The sequence below is a fragment of the Dicentrarchus labrax genome, unplaced genomic scaffold (assembly GCF_905237075.1).
Source record: "Dicentrarchus labrax unplaced genomic scaffold, dlabrax2021, whole genome shotgun sequence".
Classification (NCBI taxonomy): domain Eukaryota; kingdom Metazoa; phylum Chordata; class Actinopteri; family Moronidae; genus Dicentrarchus; species Dicentrarchus labrax.
Genome location: NW_026136723.1, coordinates 23,229,054 through 23,249,879, shown reverse-complemented (window position 1 = coordinate 23,249,879; position 20,826 = coordinate 23,229,054). Strand labels below are relative to the sequence as shown.

Here is a 20,826-nt window from a genome sequence, read left to right as displayed (position 1 = left end):
AACGTAACGTCCTCTTCTAGTGATCCAACATGGCGGTGAGTACGGGCTCACACTGTACGGTGGCGATCAAACACAAAGTCGGAGCAGAAATCCACAATCATCGGAGCTGCAGCGTCACTCTAACGGCCGCTCGACACACAGAGGCTCAGACTCCAAGATGGAGGATTAAACTAGAATCTTATTTTATTTAAAAAAAAAATTAAACTGATAAAACCCGAGCGATGCTAACACGCTAGCTGAGGCGGGACTCCGCTCCTCCGTTTTACTTTAAATCTATCTTTATAATCGAGCTTCCAGTCGCGTGTTCACATTAAACTCCTCCTGTAGCAACGCCTGTCTTTTATATATATTAGTGTTATTAGTTTTATTAGAAGTTATTGGTGAAGTTTCCGGTCAGTTTGAGGCTCTGAGGCGATGCTAACAGCAGCAGCAGCGGGGATGTGCTCGGACATGTCCTCCAGCGGAGTGTGTCCGTCTCTCTCTGAGGTTAACGTGGAGAGGATCGATGTCTCTCTCTGAGGTTAACGTGGAGAGGATCGATGTCTCTCTCTGAGGTTAACGTGGAGAGGATCGATGTCAGGAGAGTTTAGATTGTGGAGGAATTATAAAGTATGAATGTTAAACTTTAGTGTGAAGCTCTCTCAGTAGTTTCTGTCTCTGTCCTCTGCATCGACCGAGTTTCTCCCGATTGTTTGTGAATCTATAAAAACTTTTTGACCTTTAACCTGTGTTCTCGTTGCCGTGCAGGACCAGGGCGAGAAGAAGGAGAACCCCATGAGAGAGCTTCGCATCCGCAAGCTCTGCCTGAACATCTGCGTCGGCGAGAGCGGAGACAGACTCACCCGCGCCGCCAAAGTGCTGGAGCAGCTCACGGGTCAGACGCCCGTCTTCTCCAAGGGTGAGTGTTTGTTTGTTTGTTTGTGGAGTTCAAACGTTGTTCGACTCGTCACGGCGCCGTGTTTAACTTTTATTATCCCCCCCCCCCCACCTCGCAGCCCGCTACACTGTGCGATCCTTCGGTATCCGCAGAAATGAAAAGATTGCTGTCCACTGTACCGTCCGTGGAGCCAAAGCCGAGGAGATCCTGGAGAAAGGACTCAAGGTGAGATTGATGTGTGTGTGAGGGGAGTTTATGCTCAGAGCGATCGGATCAATAGGATCAATAGGATCTTCTGAGGTTGGTTTTCAGTTGATTAGTTGGTCGGGCTGTTCGGTATTTCAAAATAAAAGAATTGGAGCGATATGAGGGGAAGTCGAAGGCTGAAGGAGATGCACATTTTATTATAATGGTAAATGAAGCGTTTCCCTTTAATTACTTAGACCGGCGGCCCGGCTTTGTTTCATAATGATCTTAAAATATTTATACACAGGTAGACTGCCCCTCCTGATGGGTTTTAATCTGAAAAGTGACAATCACAGATTATCTGATGAGAGACGGAGACGTTCTCTGATGTACAGTAAACGCCACAGAGACAATAGAATAACCAGATTAAGTGATCTCAAACTGAGACTAAATGTAAAACAGTAATAATAATAATGGCATTAATTATAGTGTGTGTTATTAAACAGCAGTTAAATGGTCTTTTAAGCATCTTTTATAAGCTACTGCATTAACAACAAACCCCGCTGTGTCATTACTTCTGACATAAACGACATGTGGACCAACTAAATAGTGTATAAATGCTCTCTTAAGCGCTAATGCTGCGTAATAATTTAACTAAAGAGGGGAATTACAGTATGATGTGAACGTATTATTGCTTCGTGGCTAAAGAGGCGTCGCTCTGCTGCTTCCAGGTGCGCGAGTACGAGCTGAGAAAGAACAACTTCTCGGATACCGGAAACTTCGGCTTCGGTATCCAGGAGCACATCGATCTGGGCATCAAGTACGACCCCAGCATCGGCATCTACGGGCTGGACTTCTACGTGGTGAGTGGCCAGGAAATCTGCTGGTTGCGTGTGAAAACGTTTGTTTTATAGAAGTGGTGCACTACAGGTTTATTAACGTATATAAATGTTTAATATTTGTTTTTAGTTGTGATAAATTGGCTTGAAGGTGTTGAGCATCTTAAAGTTTTATGTTGGGACACTTAAATGTGAAAACTTTGGTTTAGTGTGACATGATTAGAAATAAGTTGCTGCAGCTAAATGGTGTTAATTAATTAATTTAATATTTAGTTTAGGAATTTCTTCCTCAGCAGGTTGTTACAGGAAATCAGTTAAATGCTGTTTGTCCTGTTTAAGTTCTGTTAATTGAAGTAAATAATGTCCATGCTGACTTGTTGTCGATGGAGTTTTTGATCTTATTAGACACTTTTTTTTAATGTGTGGAGTTTTAGAGGATATAACTTAAACATAGTGCTGAAACAATAAGCCGATTCATTTTCTTTTGACATATACTTACTGCCTTTTCCTGGTTTGTATTATTGTGAATTTAATGTTTTAAATAATGAACACTGAGCTTCTGTGTTGCAGAATTTGCTTAAATCCCTGAATTATCCACCATTACATTCAACCAGTACTCGCCCAGACAGCATTGATAGACTATACTGATGTTTCTGGAGTGTTTTTATGTTCAGTTTGAGTGTTTCTGACCTTTTTTCCCTCCTTTATTGTTCAGGTTCTGGGCAGACCCGGCTTCAGCATCGCCGATAAGAAGCGGAAAACAGGCCGCATCGGCTTCAGGCACCGCATCCGCAAAGAGGAGGCCATGCGCTGGTTCCAGCAGAAAGTGAGTGTCTGTCTGACGTCCTGGCAGACCTGGGAGCTGTAGTGTAGCTCTCCAGGTTTTCAAGTTCACATTTAAAAGTTGAGAAAATTCAACTAGAAAAGTGTTTTTTAATTGTTATTGAACTTTAAATGTTGGATCAAATGTTTAATGGGAGATTTTGTGGCCAATTTAAAACCATAAATTCGTGTTTAACCCGCTCGACTTCCTCAAATATCAGCACACATGCTTCAGAAATGACTGTAAACGCAGTCCTGTTGGGATCAAGTTCAATTTTAATACTTCCGAATCACTGCAGAGCTAATTTACTGTTATCTGTTATCTTATTGGAGTTTGATCTCGATCTTTTGGTTCTCACATTGATCCTTTTAGTTCCTCATGCTGCTGAAATCCTGTCGACTACAATCTAACATTTGTCTCTTTGTTTCCTTTCAGTATGACGGTATCATCCTCCCCGGCAAGTAAAGGACCACCTTTTCATCTTGTTTATAACAAAGAAATAAAATGGGAAAAAATTACTTTCTTTCGTGTCGTGTTTCTTTAAGTAAACGTTGCTGCGTATTTTAGAGCGTCTGAGGCCTCCAGTTAAACTTTGTTCTTTACTCACCTAACTGCTTTAAAGGTTAATGAATCTGGACTTTTCTGATCGACGTCATGCAGGAAGAGATCAGTTCCACTTGCTGCTTGTAATATGAGCTTTAACCACACGTGGGCGCAAGTGTTCGAATGTCAGATGAGCTCCCTGCTATTTACAGACATTGCTCGGTAGCTGAATCATCTCGCTTTTAAACATCGTGGCCTCGAGCCAAGAAGCAGGTTCACGGAGTTATGTTGAAACCCTCGAATCTGGAACATAAATGAAATTACTGCAAATAGAAGAGGTGAGGTTATTCTCCATCTGTGGGGAAACCGGACATCTTGGCAGGGTGGGAAAGATACTTTAGAGATGATCTGATGCCATTTTTTTTTCTTTCCTGATACGGATTCAGTGCCTAAACTTTACATATCGGCTTTAAAAATGAACAGCTGTACCACTAGATCTTTATTTTATTATCTAATTTAACATGTAAATTGACATTTTGCTAGTCAGAGTAGGGCCGTCCTGGAAAAGGTGAACGGGACACTGCTGGGAAGTATCAGGCTTCTGTTTTGGGGCTAATAAATTATGTGGAATTCAGTATTAAAGGTGTTTCTGATAAGTACTTTAATACTATTCTGACATGTTCTGGTATCTTTATTTTATGCTACTAAATACTTGACAGAAACTCGACAGAAACACAAACAGGTGGCGTTTAAATCTTACTTTCTCCTGAGCGACTGACCTCAATTTACTCCAACAGCTGCTTAATATTGCTGCTTATTGCATCAGTAATAATATACCAGCAGTATTTGTTAGGATTCTGGTGGGTTTGTGGTATATTGTGGTGGTATTATTATTATTAGGTTTATAGTTGTTTATTCTGCTGTCAGAAATACATAAAATATAAAAATATTTAATGCAATCATGTATGTTCTGAAGTTTTGGCCTCACAGAACAATATTAAATACAATATGAGTAAATCACAATGTAAATGTGTAAATTAAATTATTGTAAACTGAAATGTAAAAACAGAATTTCAAAATAAAAGATTGATCAACATTGCTTCCCTTTCAGAACTAAATATTTTAAAATAGTTGTGTATAACTATTATATAGTATAAGCGCAAACTGACTCAAATATTTGAAGTTTTTAAAGAGATATATCTTTACATTTCCTATTGCACAATCAGAAACAAATGAGTTACTTAAGATGTGAAAAATTATATGTGGGAAATACTGGCACAGAAAAATCTTCCTACATGAGAAATACTTTATATTTGTCTTAAAATATTCAATGAAGGACTTTTAACTTAAGCACTGCGTCTGGGACAAACACCTTTAAACCGTTAATCACACACTTACGCTCTTGTTTACGAGCTGTTTTCTGTGGTCGGACTACATTTCCCAGCAGCTCGGTCTGAATACAAATGAAATGAAAAGACAGAATCGACACGTGTTGATTAAAGTTTGGCTTTTATTCAGTGAAACTCCACAGAAAACACCCGCACGGAGCTCATCCAGTGCCAAAAGAAGGGACGAATACAGAGGGATTCAACCAATCAAATGAGCCAGATTGTCCTCGGTGTGTCTCATTACAAACATTATTGATCATTAACTCTAAATGTGCTCCACAGCTGTCCGATAACCCGCCTGCCGGAGTCTCACTGGTTCTTCGGTCGGTTTTGTTTTGTCTTAGTTTCAGTAAAAATTAGACGTCAGAGGATGGGGAAACGTTTTAAACACACAAACACAGGCGAGATGAAGATTTTTATCTTATTTTTTCCTTAATTTGTTGCATTTTTAAAAATATTTTTCAGATTTTTATGTATTTTTTGAAGATTTTATCAGATTTTTTTCTTTTCCTGGTTTCTTGAGAAAGTTCAAACCTTCTTATTTTCCATCTATTTCCTTTTAAATCTCACCTGTGTTGCCGAGTTCACACTCCCCCCCTCTTGTGTTCACACCTAAATCCTTCCACTCCAATGCACTTATAAAATTATTTTATTTTTAAGTACTACATCTATATTTTGTCACAGCTGAGCTACGCTACGTCTGACAGATTAACCATTGAATAAATAAAACAATAAACACTGGTTTGTTTATTTCTGGCCTGCTTATATCCTCATGAAGAATATTTCAAGTTTTCTGATGAAGAAAATCTTGATTATTGCAGTTTTCTTTTAGTCAGAACTGGCTCGTTTCCTGTAGCGACCACACACACACATGAACAGACACACACTCGTCTGTCACACACACACACTTTCACACTTCACAGTTGGACATCACACACTCTGCCTAGTTACATCTTTGTACACAAACTGCCAGGGGATTCACAGTGATGTTTTGTTTAACCCAAACCCACTCAAACACAGACAAGACACTGTTCCCGTCTTTCCGTCTCATCCATCGTTCGCTCCCACCATCCATCTCCTCTCTACCTCCGCTTGCTCAACGCTATAATTCTTCCCTTATCCACCTTTTTTTTTTTTTTTACTCCTCCTGTTTCCATCAGTGTCAAACCTCCTGAGATCACTTTGGATCATGAACGCTCTCTTTTTTTTTTTCTTGCAAAATAAAACCAGCACATACATTCTTGGGCATTTCATGGGTCTGTCTCTGGTTGTTTATTAAATTAGGATCTAATTGTTATATTTCTCTTCTGATTCTAATAATAGATGTCAGCTGTCGAGTAACTATATTTTTTAGAAACCCTAAAATCACCTCAGTAAGAATGGAGGATCAATGCTTCATCTAAATAGTCTAAATCTTTAGCATATTAACTAATATTGTATAAATAAAATGCTCCAAAATCACAGTTACCTTTATAAAATTATAAAATATATTATATTAAACATTTATTTCAAATATTTCTACAATATATTTAATATAATCTTAATTTTCTTTATCCAAAATTCTTTATAATTCATTACAGGCTGATATAAATTTAAAAATAGGTGAATGTTTCCACAGATACAAAGAGAAAGAAGAGCAGATGTGATCCAGATGTTCTCCAGAGGTTAAACCAGCCCTCCTCTCTTCTAGTCTCTCCCTTCTTCTCCTCTATGCTGTGATGGTTTGTGAAGGGGTCGCGCTGCTCTCTCTGCTTCGGTTCTTCTGCTGCAGCTCTTCGTGGGCCGGGGTGTTTCGGTGCGGCTGCCGGCGCGGTGCGGGGCGCGGCGGCAGGGTCAGGGTGCAGCAGGACACTCCCACCGTCGGCTCGGGCAGATCTTCCGCCAAGGCCCAGCTGTCTGTGGCCGGGTCGTACTTCTGGACGGCCGCCTTGTAGCGCTTCTCCGCCTCGTTCCAGCCTCCCAGCAGGTACAGCTTCTCGGCCAGCGGGGACAGGCCGGCGGTGCTCACGCCGAGGAGCAGAGGGGCGGCACGGCTCCACGAGCTGCTCTCCGGGGAGAAGACCTCAACAGACTGAACATCAACCCGCTCACTGCCGGGCCCCAGCTGGCTTCCTCCCACCACGTACACCTTCCCTCCGAGGGTGGCGGAGCAGTGCCAGCCGCGGGGTGTCTCCAGGGAGGCCTTCTCGGTCCAGGTGTCGGTTTCCACTCTGTAGCACGCCACAGAGCGAGAGTAGGCACAGTTGATGTACCCGCCGGTCACCAGGATGTCTCCGGAGGGCAGGGTGGCGCTGGAGTGGCAGCAGCGGGGCACTTCCATGGGCGCACGCATCTGCCAGGTGTTGGAGGAGGGCAGGTAGCTCTCGGTGGTGGCCAGCAGACCCTCAACGTTGCGACCGCCGATCGCAAACAGGCGGCCGCCGCTGGCTGCCAGGGAGAAGTGGGTGCGGCGCTGGCGCATGCTGGCCAGGTGGAGCCAGGTGTTGAAACGAGGGTCATATCTGGTGGAGGGGAAAAGGGCAGAGTCATGTTTAGAGGGGTTGGATCACCAACCGGCACCAACCCGAGTGAATGGTGACCTCCAGCCAATAGACCAAGGCTACAAGCAGCCCACAAAGCTCCCTGAAAAACCTAAAAAACTCAAGAAACTCATGATCTTTAGTTGATATCTAATTTGCTCAATAACAAAGCCTTCAGTGTGCATCATACAACCTCACATGGAACCATAGACTCTATTAAAGAAGTGGATGTCATCCACTGGTTTGTGAACTACCATTTTGTCTTGATGATTGTGGACGAGAGGGTGCAGCTGCCAACGTTGGACAACCAACAAGCCCTCAAGTCTGTAGTTGTTCATGTTAATAATTGGATTTTGGTCTTGATGCTCCTCAACCCTTTCCAGGTCGTGTTGGAGCCATAGAGATTAGTGGGTCCCTTTTCTCTGCCTGTATGTGTTAAGATATTCGATCCTTCCTGATCTCGTACCTGCTGAGGGTGCTGACGGCGTGTTTGGCCTGGTTGCGGGCGTCGTTCTGGTCCTCTCCTCCGGCCACGTACAGGAAGCCGTCCATCACAGCAACGCACTGGTTGAAGCTCTTCGCCGGCAGCTGGGTGAGGTGACGCCAGGCAGCTCCACCTTCACGAGGGTCCCTCCACATCACCTGGACACCGTGGTCAAAGGTCAGTGAGGCATGTTTCTTTTCAGGTAGTAAACACAGAGAGACACACACGAAGCACCAACCTCGCGGCTGAGAGCTCTCTCGGTGAGTGATGGTCGACCACCGATGGTGAGCAGAGTCTGCTGGCTGGCGCGGACCTGTGTGCGTCGGGACTGCAAGGTGTTCTGCTGGTAGGGCAGCAGGTGGTAGTTCATGGCGTCCACCAGCAGGCGGTGACACTGAGGGTCCATCATCATGCGGGGCACCGGCTGGATCTGACTCACTAGCTCGCTCGCCGGGATCGTCTCGAAGCGGATGTGGGAAAGGAGCTCGGCGGCGTGAGTCTGACGAGAGGCGTCGAAGTCGAGCCACCTCATGGCCAGCTGGAGAGAGAGGTTGTCAGTGGATAAGACGATATATGGGCTTCATATGTGGCTGTGAAACTGTGTAAAAGGTATCAAACAGGTTAAGAATATGACTGAATACATTAATATAAATATAAATAATATTGTTAGTTAATGAGGAAGAAAAAACTGGGAAAATAATAATTTAATCAACTCAATCAATTGTAATAAAGGAAATAAGTAATAAATAACTTATGTCAGTTTTATAGATTCACACAACTTAAAATCAGTATATTATTCAGTCAAATATAAAATGTTATCAAATGAGTTTGACTTTATAATAAAATAAATAAAAACAATTCATGTGAAACTGAATAAAAACCTAAATCAGGATGTCAGTCATTCGACATTTGGTCCAGTTTATAAATACAACCATCGCTGCTTCTCTCCTCCTCAGCTGCTCGTCTATTTAGGTCTGCGATGAAGCAGTATATTAATAAACGAGCTCTCTTCTCGCATACAGTGAGTTATACTTGGAGGTTTCTGCTCACAGTCGACCTGCAGGTGACTGGCTTTTGATTCATGGAGCTGTGTTATGCTCTCAGCTGCTGGTCTGGGGTCTGTTTTTAGGTCTGCAGTGAAAATAGCAGGAAGGTCCGGAGGGTCGAGGCATTAATACTGGAAGTGGCAGCAGTCGCCTCCTGGGATCTAGGATATCAGTGAGCTCTCACTAACTGATGGCAGGAATGTTTTCAGCTGAATTCAGATTAAAAGTGACTTTCTGTAACAATAGATTAAAGCGCAGCTGTGAGTTATTGTAACGCAAGAAGTCGTTCAAACCAAAATTTGGCTGCTGACCTGGAAGGCGGTGACCTCTGAGGGCAACAGCAGCGAGTCGTCCTGCAGGAAGGCAGAGATCTGCTCCAGGGTCAGCTGGGTGAACAGCGGCGTGTCGGCGAACTGCGCGAAGTTCTCCAGAACGAAGCGGCGGGCGGCGTCGCACACAGGCAGCAGGCTGTAGGCGGCGGCAATGTTCCAGATGTAGACGCAGGTCTGCACGTTGAGTTCGGCCAGCAGGAAGTCCATGCACATCTTGAGGAGCTGAGGGATCTGCAGGGTGGAGGCGGCAGAGGCGGTGCAGCCGATGGTGTAGAGGGACATGTGGACGCGACCAAGGTAGGCGAAGGTGATGACGTTGGCGAGACCTGCAGCCAGAGGGGGGGTGGCGAGACATTTGATTTAGCCAAAAGTCTCCAATGTGGGGAAACCAGATATTTGTCAGGAAGTACAAATGTCTGACCCAGAAGAGACTGAATTCTTGTGACCGGATGTTTTTACTTAACTTCTAGCAGCTTTAAAGTTCATCGTTGAGGCTTCATGATGCTCATGTTGAGTAAAATACAACTTTTTTGTTTATTATCTAAATTATTTATTAATCTTGTTGAATGTGTTCTCTATTAATTAATCATTTGGCCAATATAATGTATGAAAGTAGTGAATAATGGCCGTCGACCCAGATGTCGTCTTCAGATTCCTTGTTTTGTCCAACCAACAAAACTCAAATATATTCAGTTTATTATCCTATAAGACAAAGAAACCAGCAAATCCTCACAACTGATCAGCTGGAACCATTTAAAAATGACTTAAAGAATAAATACAGATTAATTTAAGTTAAGGATAATATATTTGATTAGAAGTTAAACTCTTGCGGGTTTGAACAACGTTTGATTGATGAATTGAGTTGGTAGATGTGATCGGATACCTAGAGGTGAGAGGGAGGGGAGCTCCAGGCGCTTCATGTTAGGGTCTTTAGCCAGAATCTCTCTGAAGTACTGACTGACTGAGGAGATGACCAGCTTGTGGACGTCAAAGGCTTTTGTCTTACAGGCCAACTCCAGGTCAGTCAGGAACCTGAGGAGAGCACACAGAGGGACGGATGGATGTCACACATACAGTAAATATGTTATAACGGTATAATGAAGTAGGAAAGGGAAAAATAGGATATCATTTGTACAGTAGTATATGAGTATTGTATTGTATCATTGTACCATTATTGTACCACAGTAGCTGTATTGTATCATAACTGTATTTTGTGCCGTAATTGTATCACATCGTAATCGTACCATATTATAATTGTATTCGACCATATCTACCGTAATTTTTCTGTATCAAAATTGTACTGTATAGTAATTGTAACGTATTGTATTTCTATTTTATCATAATGATATTGTATCAAAATGTAATTGTATTAAATCGTAATTGTACTTTACTGTGATGTAATTCTGTTGTATCATACTTTTACAATATCATATTTCTATTGAATCATAATTGTATCGTGTAATAGTTGTACTGTATCGTGTAATAGATGTATTGTATCGTATAATAGATGTATTATATCGTATAATAGATGTATTATATCGTATAATAATTGTACTGTATCAACCTTAATTGTAACATTTTATATCAGAATTCTTCAGCATTAATCACAAAGCAATAAATATTAAGATGCAAAATAAAAGAAAGTGGAACCAACTTCTCCTGACGCATCTTGCTGAGCTCCTCCAGCAGGGCGTTCCCGTGCAGGGGTCGCGTCAGCTCGCTGCCCAGGCCGAGGCCTCTCTCCCCGGGCTTGATGACCGGCGGCGGCAGGGGCAGGTTGAGGCTGTTGAGCTGAGCGATGTCCAGTGCCGCCATCTGCTCGATCTTCTTCACCCCGGTCTCCATCACCACCACACCATCGCCACGGCTCTCGACCTTCAGGGCCACTGGGGCGGTCTCCATGGCATCCTCAGAGATGGTTTCCACCGCAGGCTTCTTCTGGCGGGAGGCCTTCTTCTTAGGGGCCATTGTTTTGTGAGTGTTGAGGTTGTTTTTTGTTGTTGTTGTAGGGTTTAACTTAATTTAGTAAATGGTTTCCTACAGTATAAGTGAAGTTTACAGAGTTGACTTCTTGACAGACACACGGCACCTGAAAAACAAGAGAAAACACAGACGTTAAAGGCACCATCTGTTCAAACCTGTTGATTTATCTTTATTTTATTGGTTTTTAAGTTCAATACATAAATGTTGCTTAATAAACTACACCAATTATTTACATATATTTAACTTTTTTGTTCAAAAATCCCCAACATGTCGCACTTTTTTGGATATTTTGATGTGTTTTCCTGACTTCCCTGCTGCTTAAAGTTTGTATTAATTTCAGAAAATCAACTTCCAGCTATCCGAGTTTTAGTATATATTCTTAATAAATAGCCAGTTAATGGCATTCAACCCACACTGACTCTTGTAGTCTCTTTACTGAAGCACAATTTACCACATCTAGAAGTTTTATTTTGAAGTCAATCTGTGCTTTCAGTCTGTCACCTTTACAGTATCTGATGGCTATTGTTGTTACAAGTGACAGTGACAGTCAGTCTGTCGTAATCACACAGACGATATCAGTTTGGATTCATTCCATAAAATAAACATTCAGAGACATAAAACTGGAGCTGGAGTGTAGCCAAACTATGTCTTTCTGTTGTTTTTTGACGTCAATCTGCTTTCAACAGAGACAAGCTGCCGTGATAAAAGAAAACATTGTGTTCACAGTAATGGATTAGATATGTAAAGCAAGATTCAGTGTTTAGGAATCTGGATTATGTTCATCTTTCCACCTCTTTTAAAATGTTAAATTAATGTTTTAAACCTTCAATTATTGAAGAGAATAATGTGTCCCCAGCTAACTGTGTGTGTTAAACAACTGAAAAATGTCTCCAGACTTAAAATCACATGTTTCATGGTCACTGGAGGACACAACAAACCCACTAACAGATGCACATTACTCTGCTAATCCCTCAACATCACACAACAACACAACAACACACAGACTGGGACTGAGTGCCAAAAAACCTTTTCTAAACCCAACTGGGGATCACCACAAACTCTGTCTCTGTGGTGCCAGGAGCAGTGTGACTGACAGGTGCGAGTGTCCTTCCAGAAACGAAGCTCAGGGTCGGGCCTGTGGTTTACAGCGGCCTCCGTTACATGCGGTACATTTCGACTGTAAAGCAACTGGGGAATCTTATTCATGATCGCAATGAGCCTGCAACCTGCAGCAGATCAGTGTTGTATGGACTGTAACAGAGAGCGGAGGGATCACGTGTAGGTGTTGCTATGCAGAGAGGAGAGGGTGTCTGACATAAACAAACAGAACATGGTGTGTGGGGGGGGGGGGGGGGGAGTTGTTCTGGTTATAACTAAAGTGGTTTTAGTTGTGTATCAGTTCGGGCTGTAAGGGAGGGCATAGGTGGAAATAAAAAAACTAAAAGCTCTTGTGCACCATGTCCAAACCAGAACTTCTCAGTGAAATTGTGGAACTTGTTTTGCATGGAAACAATGTTCAACAAGCCTGAGATGCAAACTGTACTGTTTTCTTTTTGTGTAAATGGTCACTGATGGAGCAGCAAACTTCATATTTCTCTATTTGGGTCTCCCAGTCTTGGCAAGGCGATGCGCGGATGGTGATTCCACCAGTTGGCAGCATTTTTAAGGTACCGATATAAAGTTTTTATTTGTTGAGTGGGCTCTGAATCTAAATCTGTGCTTGGGGATTTAGGTCCAACTCTAACAACTTACTTGTTTACAAAGCATCAGAAACAACACTTTTCAGTCTTCATCTACCACAGCAGCTACAAATGACAAATAACTGTTTTTCTTAGTTGTTGTTACAGAAGCTCAAGCAGAGAGGAGTCATAAATTTAGCGCAATGACTCTTTAATATCTGCAACGAGAGCCTCTCTGCTGTGCTGAAGAGCTTTAAAGCGAGCTGGTGGTAAACATCAGGGCGATGCTCTTTGTTCCTGGCTCACAGTTTGTTGTTATTTGTCTGAGGCCAGTGCCGAGTTCACCTCAGTGCTGCGTCAGGGTGGAAAGGAAAAGTAACCCCAGTTTCTATTTGGGGCCTTAGTTGTGAGCCAGTTCTACCTGATCTTTCCCTCACTGAGCTTCATTAAGATCCCTACTTTACATTTTCTCATATTTGCTTCTGCTTCTTGTTATCAGTTAATTAGGAGATTTTCTTTTCATGTTGGTGTATTTGTACTTTTTCTTTTTTTGTAGCCCTGCTGGAGGCTGGGTAGTAAGGATGGAAATATCTCTGTCGGTCAGTAGGTCCGCCACTTTGGTCCAGACTGAAATAACTCAACAACTGCTGGATGAGTTGCCATGAAACAGACATTCGTGGTTGTGGCAAGTACAGCCTCACCGTGCTGTAGACTCTTAATCTTCAATTTAATTCAAACTACTTCTGCTTCTTGTATAAAACAGAGTAATATACATATAAATAAATTATTTTTCCCTTCACTTTCCTCTCTTTTCAGCTGTCTCAATCAACTGAAGGCACTAAAAGCCCCCAAAATGTTTAAAAGAATAAAATAAACTTGCTAAACACAATAGAAAATATCAGATAAAACACAGACAATAAAATGGTCTTGTTAATAACTTTAAGTTGAATTAGACATTATATGGTCATCAGATTTTCATAATCAGGATACAAAAAAAGGGAACTGTAATCCATCAGAGTTACATAATGGATTAGTTACATTTAATAATCCTCTTTACTAACCTCCTCTATTTTAAGAAATACTGACAATGCTAATAATGTTACTACCAGTGTTACTGCTCCTGAAACCTGAATCTCTCAAACCTGAATCACAGCCTACTTGTAACTTTAGTTGTAAACTCTAATCCTCATGGAAAAAGTATCCAACACTCACACACACACACACACACACACACACACACACACACACACACACACACACACACACTAACACTAACACTAACACAACTACAGTGAACCATCATGACCACAAATGTGTACATGATTCTCTCCAGCCATCTTTTACCCATCCCTCCCTCTCTCCCCATTCGTTCTGTGTCTGAACTTGGATGTTTTTAAATAGCGTCCATTGGCTCGCTGGTCAACCGGCTCCACACATGGACAGACTAATGGGGGGGAGGAGTGGGGGAGGTGAGACAGGAACGTACAGGATGGAGCAGCAGCTGTTGTCGGTGTCATATGAAGAGGAGAGGCTCACAGTTACAGACCGTATAGGCTGTTTGGGATGTTGCAATCGCCCTTTAAACAGTTGAAACAGTAACGTCCAGCAGCAACGTTGCAAGGTTTGTGTTATTTGTCAGCAGCCAAGAGTTTCTCTGAATGTGACCCTCTCGGTCTGATGATCACAGAGGCACGGGGCCATTAAAAACATGTGGAGAGGCGATAAAGTCGGTGTCAGGGCCAACTGGAGACGGGAGCGGCAGGGTGGTGACAAAAACTTGGTCGATTGATCCAGAAACAACAAGGTGGAGGACAAAAATAATATCTTAATATGATCTTAATAAGCACTTTTTCTATGGACTTTTTCTTATAAATGATTTAAAAAGTATCCTCAATATTGTACTCACAAAGGGAAATTATCTTTTTTCCACAAAACAGATGCACAAGAGCTTCAATCAGCTCCAGTACGTCCCAGAAACTACTGATAATGTTAGTAATAGCTCAGATGAGCAGCGGGAGAAAAAGTAGTCAGCTCTTTAACTTAAAGGTCGAGTGTGTAACATTTATCTGTCTGCAGAAATAAATTAAATATATGAAAAAATGTAGGAATTGTTGTGTTTTTGTTACTTTAGAATGAGATGTTTTCTACAGTCCACCATGTTGAATCACCATGTTTCTACAGTAGCCCAGAACAGACAAACCAAACACTCGCTCTAGACAGACACTCTCCTGCACACTTGAGGGTGAGGTGAGGGCGTTGTAATCTGCAACTACAGCACTAGATGCCACTAAATCCTAGACTTTAAGTGTTATTGGCTAAATGTGCATATCAAAAGTAAAAGTACTCTTTCTGTAGACATATTATTAGATGTGACATTATTAGATTGTTAATACTGATTTATTAACGTGTCAGCAGTATTTTACTGTTGTAGCTTCTAATTTATAACTAACATATAAATCTGTTTGTGTTATTAGATCATTAATGAGAGAGTAAAGAAGCTAAAAAACAAAGTTCTGCTACAAATGACTGTATTTGTTATTATGTATTTTGGGACTTTTCTCTAATCTTTGCTTTTTTTGTGAATCATTGGATACTTTTACTTCTTTTATTATATAAATAAAGTTATCTGAGAGTTTTAAAGACAAACAAGACACTGATTTATTGAAAGGAGTCAAGAGCCAAAAGGTTGTGAACCACAAGTTTAATCTTTAACAATGTGTTGTTTTTTTATTCTAAAACCTTAATTTATTAAGTAAATAGTAACTATAGCTGTTTCCCTCTGAAATATAGTGGAGTAAAATCTTGGCGACGTTTCAGACAAACAAATCTTGTTAACTGAGTGATTCTGTGGCATGAAAATAATCTTTGCTCCGCAGAGATCAGCCTTCAGAAATATCTGGAACCAAGGTTAGTGCAGGGAGCAGCTGCTCTGTCATCCACCATACTGGGAACCAGACCTCAACCCCCACCCCCCAACCACCACCACCACCACCACTGATAAATATACTGTAACTAACAGCAGCACCGCAGCCTCATTGGTCCTGAAGCATCCGTAGATCATTAAACAAGTACCTTGATAATTATTTATTTTACTGGAAATAAATAGTAGTAAATGGGAAGTTTCCTGAATGAACTGAGTATTTATGAATAAAACAGAGACAGAGTTTTAGTTGGTACACTCACAATTTAATAATGTCAATTGAATGCTAAGCTAGCGTCTTTCAGTCAATGTACATAACATGCAAAAAATGTGCGATTCATATTCAAAGGTTTCCAGTTTTCTATCAAATTTGATTTGTTTCTTTATGTATTTTACTGTTTTTTAATATTTATTTACTTGCTTTAAGTATTTTTATACATATGTTTTAAAGTATTTGGGTGCTTATATGTACATGAGTTGAATGTAAGTTAATGGGACTGCAATATTAATGATTATTATTATTCACAAAAAATAAAGTTTTCAATAATAAATTAAGAGAAAATATTGTTTTAAAGCGCAATGGAAAACAACAACTACACAATTAACCAACTCAAATAGCCATTCAGGATCTTCCCTCATTAATACCAATATACAGGAAACTTTAGGAAACAGACTTAAATAAAAATTAAGTGTTTTCATATTATGAGCTGCGTTATATCTACTATGTTATTCTCATAAGAAAAGCTTGAGCTCTGCAGGTTTTTGTAAATGTAACCAAACCCCAGAAGATTCCAGATGTCAGTAACAGGTCAGATATCTGTCTGCTGACCCAGACACAAACTAACAGGAAGCTGGATGAGAGTCAATACAGTCTTTAAAGTATTAAAACTTTAAAAAAGGACCCACATTTACAGATCTACAAATTACAAAAGTGAATTCTGAGGTTTCTGCACTAAAATGCATTAATCCTTATGTGTAATAAATTACTCTGACGGACAGACATTGAGCTCAGTATGAATCACTGCCAGAGTCTCGAGTCAGATGGTCGATCACAACTGCTGCAGGGAAACATCAGCGTCGGTTACCGAAGGGCATTTATTTACATCCCTACCTTAACGCTGGTCGCAGCCCAGCTGGTTTTTAACATTACTAACATTAAATTTATGCATAAAGTCCTGTCAGAGTATTGAAACTGACAGATATGAGAGACAAAACGTGTTTCTCAGTGCTCATTAATAACTGCATAATGGGGGCAAACAGAGAATTAACATAAAGCAACAACAGATTAATTTGTGTTTTGCCAGGTGGAGATGTGTGTGGGTGCTAATTCAAACATAAAAATAAACTGTTTAAGTGTGTATGAAAAGGAGAAGGGTGGTTATGTAAGCAACTGGGGTCCTGATTTGGTCCTGGCATTTTATTTTTAGACATCAACCTCAGTGTGAATCTGCTCTGATGGAGTGTTTGAAGTTTGTCAGAGTTGTGTCGGTGAAGGTGTGTTTGCACAAGACACAGCATCAGCAGCAACAGCGGTGGCAGCGTCCTTCCAAAATCAATGACAATAACAACGGCTGTCACACTGGAGAGCTGCCCAGTGCGACCACGTTCTTATGATTCTGATCCACTGACTGTCTTTGTTGTTCTCGTTTGATGTTTATTACTTTGATTAAAGAACCTGCTGTCAACTAGAAATGTATATAAAAGTTTGAATTCATAAGAAGTACCACACTTTCTCAGTTCAGCACCTCTCTGGGGTTTTGCTGCCTTGCTCAGGGCGGGTGTGAGCGTTAGCAAACTTTGGGTACAGATGTATTCTTGCACGTGTGGGCAGAAGCTGTTTCCAGGCTTTATGCTAAGCTAAGCTAATTGTATGTGTCCACAACAAGGGCGAGTGACACTGTATTGTGTTTTAAGTTGATATGGCAACATTAGAATTTATTTGGAGTCGTGTGTTTGTGTCCAGCTGATCAATGTAAGTCAAATGTTCGCCCTCCTTTTAGCTCTTAAAGGAAATATCTGCCCCTTCAGCTGCTCCGTGCCCCTTTATGTTCATCTAACTGTGTTTGCAACCCAGTATCACGCCAAAGCACGTAATACAAACGTCGGTCCACCGTGGCGCTGTCACATTTCAACACATTATCAATCCGCGGTCAAGTTATAATAATAATAAATATTCAACATCTGGTTACAGTTTAAAAATTAAGATTACTGAGGTCACAGTTTGGTTGAGTTTAGGCAAAAAAAGTTAAGTACATTACCTGAGATAATGTATTTCTACACACAGGACTGTGTTAGTTTGACCCAACCATCCACCCCATCGTCCTCCCTATGCAAACTGTTCTTTATATACTGCACCTTCACACACACACACACACATACTTACATACTCTATCGGATCGATGGGTCTTTTTTATGTATTCTTTAACTGATAGTGACAGCTGAAGATAGATAGGAAAGGGGGGCAGAGAAATGGTACGACATGCAGCAAAGGGGCCGCAGGTCGGATTCAAACCCTGGGCCGCTGCAGCAAGGACTCAGCCTTGGTACACGAGGCGCCAGCTCTACCATGTGAGCTATCCGGGCGCCACATTGGTGGGTCTTTCACGCGTTTTGGTGTGAGGCTGAGCTGGTGTCTGTCTGCTGTTTATGAGTTTATAAAAAGGTTGTGTTTTCTTTTAAAAACAGCTGCTTCTGCGTCCAAAATCGACACTATAAGAGCCGTGAGAGTGAACTCAAACAGTAAAAGTTGCTGTAAAATCAAAATAATGCTCTAAAGGATGTTAAAACACGCAGCAGGGTTGAAGGTTGATTATTGATTATAGCTGCTTTAACAACACCGTTGACACTATTTTTTAACAACTGCATTGTGTTGTGTTTCTGTTATTTTGTCCACACACACAAACACAAAGCACCACCTCCACCGCTCTGTGGCTGTAGCTGAATTCCTTTGCCTATCTCACGAGGGTATTTATAGGCGCTGACCATCACCACTTGTATGTTTGTGTATTTGTGTATGTGTGCGTGTGTGTGTGTGTGTGTGTGTGTGTGTGTGTGTGTGTGTGTGTGTGTGTGTGTGTGTGTGTGTGTGTGTGTGTGTGTGTGTGTTTGACAGCTAAGGAGTGGAAAGAGAAGGACTGACACCTCCTGTAGTTTAGTAATATCTCAACCGCAACTGCTTCACATTGTTTCCGCTCGGCAGTTAAATATAAATATTAGTTTAAATTACTAATTAATACGAGGATGATGTCATTGGAGATGTCATTTGATATGCGGAGGTCAAGTGGTGGAAGAAGTTATTTTTATTTAAGTAGCAATATGTAAAAAGTTAAAGTCGTATGAGGGTGAAGTAAAAGCACAAAAGAATAATTAGCTAAATGTATTTCAAGTTAAAGTCTTTTATATATCTTATTTAAATTAATTTGTGAAGCATTAACACACAACAATGCAGTTTTGATTGAGTTTTCACTTCAATCAACTTTAAAGAAAGTTTAGCAGGTTGAGAGCTGAAGATACAAATGTGCTTTAGTTCCTTTACACTCAACCTTTTTAAATATACAGTCTATGGCCTCAACAAGTTGTAATGCAGTAAAATAAAAATAGTATTTTACCTCTTTCTCCCTCCTGGTTCCTGCTCTTCTGCTCTTCCTTTTTTGCTCTCTCAGCTTCTCTCTTGTGGCTCTCTTCTTATTCTTCTTTCTGTTTTCTTTGTTGTCGTTCTCTAACAGGTTCCTCTCGGCTTCGTTCCCTTCGTCCTGCGTCAGTCTGCCAGAGTGCCTCTGTGTGTGTCTGTGTGTCTGAGAGAGTGTGTGTTTGAGCTCACATCACCAGGTCCTCTTCTTCCCACCTCCAACATCCAACCTCCGTTTCCAAATACAGACACCCCTCCCCTCCAAAAATATGCCATAAGAGGTCAGCTCTCCTCTCACCCGACCCCGCCTCGTTCCCCTCGTGGCCTCGGGTTTTAGATTTGATGGCAGTCTTGTGTATGTGCTGTCTTTCCCACTGCTGGAAGATCCTTTACTTAAGTAAAAAAGTGCTAATATCACACTGTAAACAAGTCCCGCATTCAAAAACCTTACTTAAGTACTTACTTCTGCGGTAAAATGCTCCCTTGTCAGTGTTTTACTGATCGGTAGGAGTTAATATTCTAATTTTAACTACTTTATATACTGTTGGGTAATCTACAGAAAGATAGATAGATTCTTTATTGTCCTATTCAGGAAATGTGTTGCCACAGTCTGTACATACACGTCTACACACAACATAACCACATTTAGACATTTAAACACAACACAGCAATGCATCATATTCTATAAAATCATCATGTTTGAGCTAAAAAAAAAGCTGTTTTTAAACTTCGTGAGGAGGAGTCATTTCCAGATAATACAATCTTCCAAGTGACAGATTCTTTAGTATAAGAAGTTGAGTGAGAATTTCCTCAGTCCATAAAAGAAGATTTAAAGCTCCAGTGTTTAACATTTATGAGGATCTCATGTTAGAAATGGAGGATAATATTCACAGATATGTTTTTATTAGCGTATAATCCCCTGAATAAAGGAATTGTTGTGTTTTTGTTACCTTAGAATGAATCTACAGACGCCTGCCGGTCTCCTACCGTAGAGTCCTCCATATTGAACCACCATGTTTCTACAGTAGCCCAGAACAGACAAACCAAACACTGGCTCAGAGAGGATTTCACGAGTGTCCCGGCCACCGTAGTTTCTCCACATCACAGCTCGTTCTCATTCCCAGGTCGTCAGATACAGACGCCAGCCGTGTTCACATAGTTACAATCTGAAACTTCACAGCAAGATGCCACTAAATCCTCCACACTGGTCCTTTAATCCTTCAGTTTATTACAAACGATACAGAGATGGTGATATGTTGTTTTCACTGACAGGAAGGGTGTATGAAAGATTGTAATCTGAAAAGATATTAAAGCTGTCGCTAACTTTTTGTACGTGCTGTTTTTGTATGTGCAGGCCGCAGTGGTGAGATTAAACTTTAACAATAAATACAAAAACAGCCTGAAGATGTCAGATAATTTTCTTTAGGTTTGTCACAAGCAGCTTTTCTTCCACATTACACACAATTATTTGACTCACTGAGTACAGCGTCTTTCAAATTATTCCACAAATGTTTTCCAAATTTAAAAGGAAAGGAAAACTGGTGCAGTCTCTGTGTTGCCTTCAGTGTATTCAGTCCAC

At 41.1% G+C, this 20,826-nt stretch overlaps 2 protein-coding genes across 3 annotated transcripts; one reads left to right on the top strand and one right to left on the bottom strand.

Moving 5' to 3' along the window:
- Positions 1-13: 13 nt before the first annotated feature.
- On the top strand, positions 14-3,243 carry rpl11 (ribosomal protein L11). Of its 2 annotated transcripts, none has more exons than XM_051390069.1 (6): positions 14-35; positions 748-898; positions 996-1,102; positions 1,795-1,926; positions 2,618-2,728; positions 3,161-3,243. In XM_051390069.1, exons 1-6 carry the CDS (start codon positions 30-32, stop codon positions 3,188-3,190), a joined length of 537 nt encoding a protein of 178 aa, XP_051246029.1. In that variant the 5' UTR covers positions 14-29; the 3' UTR covers positions 3,191-3,243. The 2 variants fall into 2 exon arrangements, with proteins under 2 accessions (XP_051246029.1, XP_051246028.1); XM_051390068.1 differs by lacking the exon at positions 14-35 and adding an exon at positions 525-554.
- A 1,517-nt stretch (positions 3,244-4,760) lies between these two features.
- On the bottom strand, positions 4,761-19,446 carry klhl43 (kelch-like family member 43). The gene is made up of 7 exons (XM_051390067.1): positions 19,228-19,446; positions 10,692-11,126; positions 9,921-10,069; positions 9,017-9,363; positions 7,898-8,197; positions 7,642-7,817; positions 4,761-7,157 (listed from the first exon to the last, which is right to left on the bottom strand). The coding sequence occupies exons 2-7, from the start codon at positions 11,003-11,005 to the stop codon at positions 6,365-6,367; spliced, it is 2,079 nt and encodes a 692-aa protein (XP_051246027.1). The 5' UTR covers positions 11,006-11,126; positions 19,228-19,446; the 3' UTR covers positions 4,761-6,364.
- Positions 19,447-20,826: the final 1,380 nt, after the last annotated feature.

What these genes read in the sequence shown, in the direction of transcription:
- klhl43 (XM_051390067.1), bottom strand. Translation starts at nt 11,005, where the DNA reads ATGGCCCCTAAGAAGAAGGCCTCCCGCCAGAAGAAGCCTGCGGTGGAA. An exon ending in CCCCTCCCTCTCACCTCTAG is followed by an intron (nt 9,364 to 9,920) that starts GTATCCGATCAC and finishes CTCTGGCTGCAG; the next exon opens with GTCTCGCCAACGTCATCACC. An exon ending in AGAGAGCTCTCAGCCGCGAG is followed by an intron (nt 7,818 to 7,897) that starts GTTGGTGCTTCG and finishes CACGGTGTCCAG; the next exon opens with GTGATGTGGAGGGACCCTCG.
- rpl11 (XM_051390068.1), top strand. An exon ending in TCCTGGAGAAAGGACTCAAG is followed by an intron (nt 1,103 to 1,794) that starts GTGAGATTGATG and finishes TGCTGCTTCCAG; the next exon opens with GTGCGCGAGTACGAGCTGAG. An exon ending in TGCGCTGGTTCCAGCAGAAA is followed by an intron (nt 2,729 to 3,160) that starts GTGAGTGTCTGT and finishes GTTTCCTTTCAG; the next exon opens with TATGACGGTATCATCCTCCC.